Source organism: Condylura cristata, unplaced genomic scaffold (genome assembly GCF_000260355.1).
Source record: "Condylura cristata isolate star-nosed mole 26May11 unplaced genomic scaffold, ConCri1.0 scaffold00015, whole genome shotgun sequence".
Classification (NCBI taxonomy): Eukaryota; Metazoa; Chordata; class Mammalia; order Eulipotyphla; family Talpidae; genus Condylura; species Condylura cristata.
This window is the reverse complement of record NW_004567116.1, coordinates 5,258,814-5,268,476: the sequence shown is the minus strand read 5'-3', so window position 1 is coordinate 5,268,476 and position 9,663 is coordinate 5,258,814. Positions and strand designations below refer to the sequence as shown.

The 9,663-nt window shown below is 41.0% G+C and overlaps 2 protein-coding genes across 2 annotated transcripts; both read right to left on the bottom strand.

Annotated features, from left to right (window-relative positions):
* Window positions 1-1,092: 1,092 nt before the first annotated feature.
* Window positions 1,093-2,055, bottom strand: LOC101618362 (olfactory receptor 5A1-like). Its single transcript, XM_004683422.1, has one exon. It carries the CDS (start codon window positions 2,053-2,055, stop codon window positions 1,093-1,095), a length of 963 nt encoding a protein of 320 aa, XP_004683479.1.
* A 5,704-nt stretch (window positions 2,056-7,759) lies between these two features.
* LOC101637767 (olfactory receptor 1440-like) lies at window positions 7,760-8,722 on the bottom strand. The gene has a single exon (XM_004683421.1). The coding sequence runs from the start codon at window positions 8,720-8,722 to the stop codon at window positions 7,760-7,762; it is 963 nt and encodes a 320-aa protein (XP_004683478.1).
* Between the last annotated feature and the right edge of the window lie 941 nt (window positions 8,723-9,663).

The following is a 9,663-nucleotide window of genomic DNA, read 5'->3' as shown; positions in this document are numbered from 1 at the left end:
GCTGCGCCACCAGGGAGGGCCTATTTTGTTTCTTTTTAACAGTTACCAGGGTTTCTCTTGACATGTAGGAAATTAAATAATAAATTGCTTTATCACTAGTTAACATCAGTTAACATCCACTAAGTATTACTATACATGAGGCTCTGGGCTGGGATTATTCATGCCTCATATCACTTAATTGTTTTGTCAATCTTTGAGGAAGATGCAATTATCTTCTCATGGGATAATTGAGGAATATATGTGTCAAATAACCTGGATAAGGGCACCTACCTAAAAAATGTGTTAATGAAAAATTTAGTAATCTCATGTCTGATGATTAAAGAACAGTGTCGTTTTATGACAACTTGTGTTAGTGTCTGCAATCCCATCTGCCAATGCTTCAAAGCCATAGATTACAAAGGTGGCAATAGACTGTTGCTACCTGGAAAGAACATGGACTCATTATTCAGGATCCTACCTGTATAGGGAGATTATTTCTCACTGCATGAATCACATAAAGATCGTACTTATAAGGGTACAATTATGATGATGTGTATGACACTTACTCCATGAACATGGCTGGAGGAAAAGTGTCTTTCTCCCTTCTCCTCCAACTCTCCATCTCCAGGATTAAGTTTATGTGTTTATCTCTATGATTTTTCAGTTTCACAACTTAACTTATACATTGTTTTACATTTTAATTAAAATATAAATATATGACAACTAGGTAAAAGAATTTCAGAAAAGAACTGTCTATGTGATCACCTAGGTTCTTAACATTTCTGTTCATACAAAATCTAGCAGAACTTTTGTTCTCGAACACACATCTTATCCATACGAGACCAATCATGGAAATGGGCTTTCAGCTGCCTCGCATGTTGGCACTGTTGCTCAGACAGATCCCCGCGTGGAGACCTCTAAGCTTAAGTGCATCAAGAATCAGCAAGCCAGATTCTGACCTTCTCTCTTAGATATTCTTTTGATCTACAAATGACACCCATGTATAATGATCACCAATTTCCATTAAGAGTAGAAATATTGGGTCTTGTATTATTTTTTTTTAATTTCCTTAGTTTTGTTTTATCATTCAGGTAACATTACAAAACATTTTTCTTACTGAGGTGCATGTGTTGTTCTCTTTATCACCTTCTTCAGGGCTTCTTTGATATCCTTGTTCCTCAGACTATAGATAAAAGGGTTTAACATGGGGATAACAATAACATAGAACACGGACAGAAACTTGTTCTTTTTCGTGGAGTGACCAGAACTAGGATGCATGTACACAGAGAGGATTGTGCCATAGAAGAGAGTCACAACCGCCAGGTGGGAGGCACAGGTGTTGAAGGCCTTAGCGCTACCTTTGATGGAGGATATTTTCAGGATGGAAGCCACAATGAAACCATAAGATAACAAAATAATCACCAGAGGACCTAGAACAACAAGACAAACTATCAAGAAAAGACTCATTTGACCAATTAAGGGATTAGAACAAGACAGGCTCATAATTTCAGTTATGTTACAGAAGAAATTTTGGATGACATTTGGCCCACAGTAGTACATCTGAAAGCCAGTGACTGTTTCAACTAAGCCAGAAAGGAAACCACACCCAAAAGCCCCAGCAGCCATCTTCCAACAGAGCCCGGGTGCCATTATGGTTGAGTACTGCAGAGGGTGGCCAATGGCCACGTATCTGTCATAGGCCATGGCGGCCAGCAGGCAGCACTCAGCCTGACCCATCCAGGAAACCACAAAATACTGGGTGGCACAGGCAAAGAAGGAAATGACTTTTTTATCTTTGAAGAGGTCTGAAAGCATCCTGGGGCTGATGGAAGTAGTATAGCAGATGTCTATAGATGACAGGACACTGAGGAAAAAGTACATCGGTGTGTGCAGGTGGGAGTCCATCTTGATCAGGATGATGAGACCCAGGTTCCAGAACAATGTCACAAGGTAGATCACCAGGAAGACTGGGAAGAGACTAAGCTGCAGTTCTTTATCATCTGAAATTCCCAGGAGAACAAACATTGTCACAGATGTGACATTTCTGTCCCCTCCTATGGACATACTTGGGACCATCTGCTGAGAAAAGATTAATATTGAAATTGTTTCATTCTCATGAAAACAGAAAACAGTGTTCTTCATTTTTCTCTTCATACAGCTAATATAGTAACATGAGTGAATCTTGCCCCTTTGTATAATAACCACCTTTGAGTCAATAATAGTCTTTTTGTAAATATTCTCACTCCACTTTGGACAAGACACAATAGTTGGGCATCATAAGAACTTTATCCACAAATTATCAGGATTTCCTTTGTCCCTGTAAAATTTACAACTACATGTCAATTGGAATTAGACAAATTAGGGAAACATTGTCCTAACTGTACAGCATAAGCTGTGGTCACCTAACTGGGCAGCCCCATGTGAGCCCAATGCTTGGAGAAGACCCTGCATCATGCAAAACCTCAGTGTAAAGTGAGGATTTCAGTAGGTTCTCTTGAAAATCACCTTCAAAATACTCATTTTATCTATATTAAAGGAGTGTAGGCAATTTTGTAAGTGCCTTTCTGTGTCTGCAGTATCGGACAGCTAGAGGAAGAATATAATAGATTTCAAGGAAGGAGACAAATGCTCAGTAAAGGCTTGGAAAATTATATGGCTAAACCAGTTTACTAACTCTGAAAAGCTTTCAGAGTAGTTAGATAATACACAGTTCAGTCGCTTCCAGAACTCCAGTTTGTCATACTTATTCCGTCATACTTACAACCTGCCCAGTCTAGAGAGAGACTCTGTCTCTTCATGGATTCAGTGATACCTTTGAAAATGGTATCACTGACCCCCCCAACACACACACACAAACACACACCAGCGAAACCACCATCAGCCCCTGTGCATGGGCTTATGGATTCTTTGTTACCACAGAGTCCACTGTAGTGTCCAGGAGTAAGACTCATCCTACAAAAGAGAGTGACTTGAGCTCATCGATGTCAGGATGTGTAGACAAAGGACATGGAAACTGGGAAACTGAGGCAGGTTCTGGAATTCTTTACTCCATATTCACTACAATCAGTACAGGAAGATGAAGACCTGCATCTCTGAGTCAAACACCCCATTCTGCCTGACAGTGAGTGTCTGCCTGAGGGGTAGCAGCAACCTGACCCCCAGATGGCCACACAGCACATCTTCATCTGGGAATTCAAACCAGAAAAAAACAGAGCAGTGCAGCTTCCACTTTAGGGTGAATTTGTTGGAATTAAATCTCACACAAACACTTCTTGTGGTAAAATAAAGCTTTTAAAACAGGCAATCAGATATAAAAATTGGGGTCCATTTTGGACTTTGTCATTTTATCCGTACTGAGTTCTACAAAGATCTATATCTCTCATAACACTTTCCTCACATGTAAAACTAATAGGTGCCACAATAGTACCAGCACTAAGAAATCTGATGTAACAAGTTTTTAGAACAGATCCTAGGGAACACAAATTCCTCAATAAATGTTAAAATAACATTAATTATTGTCTATTTAGTTAGCTTGAATTCGGTTCTCCACCTCCACTTACCGGGGTGGCTTCTCACATATGCCAGGGACTGACAGGCACAGGATGATGACACAGTCCCTTGAGCAGTCTGCCTTAGCCAAAGGTCCCCCTAAACTAAACGTTACAGTCCTGTTGTACTGATTCATTCTTAAGAGAAATGCACATCACATATACAAAGTCAAGTTTTGATCAATTAAAGGGACGGCATTTCTTTAATTTATGACCTCCTGGTAACAGGAGCCTGACTAAGTAGAGATGTATGACCAATCACTACAAAATAAGAGTGCGGGTTGTGCTTTGATTCAGTTAATCATGAGACATTTTAAATTCTTAGAATTTGACACCTACATGAAAAAACTGAATATAGTCACTCTCTTTGAAAAAATGTATTAAATGTGTTTGAACTTTTCCCCCAGAAATTGTGAAGGAAGATTGTTGACTGACAGAAGTATTATGGGAAACTTACTCTGTAGATGTAACTAATAAAATGCCCTACCTAACTCTTACAATCTCATAAATCACGAGATTGGAGTTTGTACAACATGAGTTGAAAAAAGTCAGGATATTGAACAGTGAAAAAGAGCCATATAGTATAAGAAGACTGAACATCTAGTAAGATCAACACCACCTGGTCTTACAATGGGCCCCTCATTCTTTCAACAGACCAAAGATACTGTACATGAGCTTTGGCGATATAGGGACCAGTTTGCTACTTGCTACTAAAGATGGAAGCCATGAATTTAGATGGAAATCAAGTTACTATTATTAACTAAAAGTAGATTCATTAAGGGGGTAATACATGAGAAGGACCCTTGGGATGGTTAAAGTCTGGAAAGCAAACAGCCTGTTCTCACTATAGGAAATTCTCCCTGAAATTCAGTACATCATTGTTCAGCACACAATTAAAATGTTCTCAATGCTTCCATCTTTACAGAAACCATCTCATCTGATTCTACATGATATAATGTTTCCAGTTCATATATGGAAAACCAGAAGGTGATAAAGTTTAGTATCAAGTCCTAAAGAATTACAGTACTAGGTCACATCAGCCCTCTCCCCAGAACAATACCTGACACTAATCTAGTCTCTGGATATGGGGGAACATTCCACAGACAGACACCACTGTGGAGGGCAGGGAAGGGGGGTAGAGGAAAGAGCTGAAGCTGGAAGTGACCAAGTGTCATGCACAGCTCTTGCTAGGGGCTCACACCGCTGTGGAGACAGAACAGAATCCTTATTTCTAAACCTCACTTCTCACCTTGACCAGGATCCCTCAGGAATACACACTTCTTGCCAGGGATGGAAAAGGTGTATTTGTTTCCTGAAAAATGTTCCAGGACAGACCCAATTGACTCCAAGTTTGGAGCTGTGAGCCATGAAACTTTTTGTTCACTGACAGCAAGAGCGATGCCCCCAGGCAGGGAGCCCTCTAGTATTTATCATCCAGGGCAGCAGAGTGGGGGAGGGACCATGAGGTAGAGGGGCTCTCCAGGCACCTGCTCTCTGGGGCCACGTTCCACGGAGCTTTGGTCACAGCTAATCGGCCCCATTAGCCACGTCCCTTCTGGGTCCTTTCTTCTCAGGTCCTGGCAACGTCTCATGGTTATAGACTTTGTTTTAACAAACTGGGAGTCTATTGAGCTGGAAACATGTTAGGAATAGTTGAAGCTCATTCTTTCACTTTCCAGGAAACTTGAACTGGAAGTGTGAGGAATTTGCGCAAGTTGGCACAGCCACTTGGTATATACCTTAGTAGCAATAAATTAGATGTGTGGATACTTTCTTGTGTCACAAGAATTTTCATTTTACATACATCAGTGTATATATTTTCTCAGTTCCCTGACCGGAAATAATCATCAGAGCAGCCCTGTGAAATATATGAGGAATCCAGAAAAGGGTTTTCATTTCTTTTCTCTACCTAATTATTACTTAGATTAACAAAGTCATGTACATACTCTTATCTATGTTCCATATTGATGTTCAAAAATCATTGTGGCTGACTTAAATGTGTTATCCAATTGTCACCTTCTTGAGATCCCTTTATCATCTTGGTTTGATTATAGAAAATAAGGTTTAGAATGGGAATAACAGCATAGATCATGGACAGGAAATTGTTGTGTTTCGTGGAGGGACTGGAACGAGGATACACAGGCACAGAGAGGGCGGGGCACAGACGAGGGTTACCACCGCCAGGTGGGAGGCACAGGTGTCCTGGTCTCAGTGCGACCTCTAGCGCAGGACACTTTCACCGTGGAGTTTCAGTGGAGCCAAGCATGAGGGATGGCAAAAAAGACCCAACTTCAGCAAAAACCAGTAAAAGTAATGTAATCATTGGGCATAGAGAGATTGAAGGAAGATGAGGGTAGAATCCAGGGTATGACACAGATGAAATGCTGAGTGGTGATTTGCCCACCATGGTAGAGATAAAACAAGTGACTGGTTAAATATTAATAACCCAATGAGGACTCTACATAAATCCAAATCTTGAGACATTGTTCTTTTATTTATTTGTTTGTTGTTTTATTCCAGTGACTTTGGCCGAATTAAACTGAAAGACAGGAGCTGTCAGGAACTGAGTACACATAAAGAAAGGCGAGGAGAACACTGACAGATTGAAGTCAAGGGTGCATGTAAGAGATTTAAGACCATGTTAACATACCCACTGTGGTCATGTTTACTATGTTGCATAGACCTCTCACTCCCTGGGTACTTCCTTCTCATGCAATGAAATTACTGAGGTGGGAGGAAGAGCTTTGTGCTCACTATTATGCCCTAAGTGGGGTGACATTCCAAAGCTGCTAACTTGGTTCCTTTTTAAAAAGTTAGCAGGATTTCTCTTGCCTATATGAAATGAAGTAAAAAACATGAATTATCACTTATTGCATAAGTTTACATTCATTAGGTATTGCCATATATCACTCTGGGTACTTTCCTACCTAGTATCAGATAAGAATTTCATCATTTTTGAGGAAGATGCAATTATTTTTCTCAATGGAGAAATGAGAAAAAATTGTGTGTAAGTAACTTGCAGAAGGCACCTACCTAACAGAGTGTGTTAGAGATCAGTTTACTAATTGAAGCTCTGCTCAGTAAAGAACAGATTCATTTAACCACACTTTATTTAGTCTCACAGTCCCACAACCTAATGCTTCAAAGTCAGAAGTTATGAAGATTGTGATGGATTGTTGCTGCCTGGAAAGAGCCCATGGGACCTAAAATGCCCACGTAGCAGCAAAATTGTTTCTCTCTTCATTGATAACAAAAAGAGTTGCATGCATACCTGGAGCTACATGAGTATAAATGTTGTGCACATACTACTGTGCTGTGTAGCACACTTAGTCCATGAACTCTTCTCTGGGGAATTATTCTCTGTCAATTTTCTATAAAGTCTCTTCTTTGGGATCTATGTTTTGAGCACCCCCAAGTCGGATGAATGTTCTGATTCTTGGGTCTAAAGTCCCTGGAATGCTGGGAGGCTCAGATTCTGGGGACTTGTGTCCTCCCTCTGTAGACACAACATGGCAATGACCTTTCTGAGCCTCAGCATCTCTAGGAGCTGACGTGGAGTGTGTGCCAGGTGCACCGGCCAGGAAATTGATGGCACTGGCTTTGATTTAGGTTCTGAGTATGTCCCCATCCTTTGTAGAGGAGCATTTCATTCCTTTCTCCCTCTCATTCTCATATTTCACTTCACAAGCTGACTCAAGAGTAATTCAGAGGAGGAGTGTAAAACAAGACCAAGCTCTCTCTCTCTCTCTTTTCTCTCTCTCTCCCATTTCTTTTACTCTCCCTCCATTCCTCCAACCCCAGGATGAAGTTTATAATGAGTTCATTTTCTCAATGTTTAATTATCACTAATTAATGAATGCATTCTTTTACTTCATAATTGAAATGTGAATAAATGAAAACTGAGTAAAAGAAGTTCAGGAGAATGAACAATTTGTTTGACTTCTAGGCCTTCCCAATCTCTATGTTCAAACACAAGGCTTATCTACTGGGTCTAATCATGGAAGCAGGCTTTCAAGCAGCCTTCCATGTTAGAATTGCTGCTCAGACAGACTCCTGTATGCAGAGCACTAAGCCTAAGGGCACCAGGAATCAAGAAGACAGATTCTCAACTTTTCTGCCTCTATATTCTTATGAACTACATATTCTGACCACTGCCTTCCATTAGGACTAGAAATACATGGCAATAAATTGTGTTTACTTTGTTCTACTGTAGTGTGATTTTTTTTTTATTCTTACTGAGATAAATGTGGCGTTCTTTTCATTACCCTCCTGAGGGCCTCTTTGATCTCCTTGTTCCTCAGACAGTAGATAAGAGGATTCAGCATGGGAATAATGATAACATAGAACACAGACAGAAACTTGTTCTGTTTGGTAGAGTGGCCAGAACTAGGATGCATGTACACAGCAAAGACTGTGCCAAAGAACAGAGTCACAACCGCCAGGTGGGAGGCACAGGTGTTGAAGGCCTTGGCGCTACCTTTGATGGAGGATATTTTCAGGATGGAAGCTGCAATGAAACCATAGGATAACAGAATAATAATTAAAGAACCAAACTCAACAAAAATAGCTACCAGAAAAAGAATCATTTGACTGATGAAGGGATTAGAACAAGACAGACTCATAATTTCAGTTATGTTACAGAAAAAATTTTGGATGACATTTGCCCCACAGTAGAACATCTCAAAGCAAGTCACTGTTTCTACTAAAGCACATAGGAAACCAGACCCAATGGCCCCAGCAGCCATCTTCCAGCAAAGCCCAGGTGCCATGATGGTCGAGTACTGCAGAGGGTTGCCAATGGCCACATACCTGTCATAGGCCATGGCAGCCAGGAGACAGCACTCAGCCTGACCCATCCAAGAGGCTACAAAATACTGGGTGGCACAGGCAATGAAGGAAATGACTTTTTTATCTTTGAAGAAGTCTGAAAGCATCCTTGGGCTGATGGAAGTAGTATAGCAGATGTCTATAGATGACAGGACACTGAGGAAAAAGTACATCGGTGTGTGCAGATGGGAGTCCATCCTGATCAGGATGATGAGACCCAGGTTCCAGAACAATGTCACAAGGTAGATCACCAGAAAGACTGGGAAGAGACTAAGCTGCAGCTCCTTTTCATCTGAGATTCCCAGGAGAACAAACGTAGTCACAGATGTGACGTTTCTGTCCCCTCCCATGGACCTGCTTGGCACCATTTACTGAGAAAAGATGAAAGAGGAAATGGTTCATTCTCAAAAAATAGAAGAAATACTCTTCATTCAGCTGATTAAATATATTAACATGTGTGAATTTTGCCTCTTTGTATCATCACTACCATTAAGTGAACAATTGTCTTCTGTAAATATTCTCACTCCCCTTGGAATAAGACAGAGTAGTTAAGTATTATAAGATCTTTATCCACAAATTTTCAGGATTTCCTTTGTCCCTTACAAATTTCCAATAGCCACTTGGAATTATACAAATTTGAGGGCACTGTCCTTTCTGCACAGAGTGAGGCATGGCACTTTAACTAGGCAGCCCCATGTGAGTCCAGTGCTTGGAAAAGACCCTGCATCGTGCAAAGTCTCTATATAATGAGGGTGTTCAGGAGGTGCTCTTGGAAACCAGCTTTGGAATTAATGTTCAATTAGTCTATAATAACTGAGGGAGAAAATTTTTGTAAGTGTCTGTGTCCACAAATCTGGACAGATGAAGGCTAATATGATAGGAATGTGGCAAGAGCTGTTAGTGCCTTAGAAAGTATATGACTTAACCAAATTCCAAACACTAAGAAGCCTCCTATGTGTTAGATAATCCAGACTTGAAAGAGACTCATGCTCCCTTCATTGAACATGCAGCTTCTCTTCCATAATTCAGAGATTTACTTAAGAATAATTTAAATTGGGCCCTCCCTGGTGGCACAGTGGGTTAAAGCACAGCCACTAAGAAGCTGAGGCCACTTCAGCATGAGTTCAATCCCCCCCTGCCCAGGAGCCTACATGGTGTGGCAGACCTCTCCTGACCCGCCCACTGCTCCCCTCAGCAGTATACTTCATCGATCTGCCTGTTCTGCTCCCCACTCTGTCTCTGGTGAAGCCTCTTGCCACCCCTGAGCCTCTGGCCTGTACCCCAGTTCTGTATGCACAAATAAATAAAT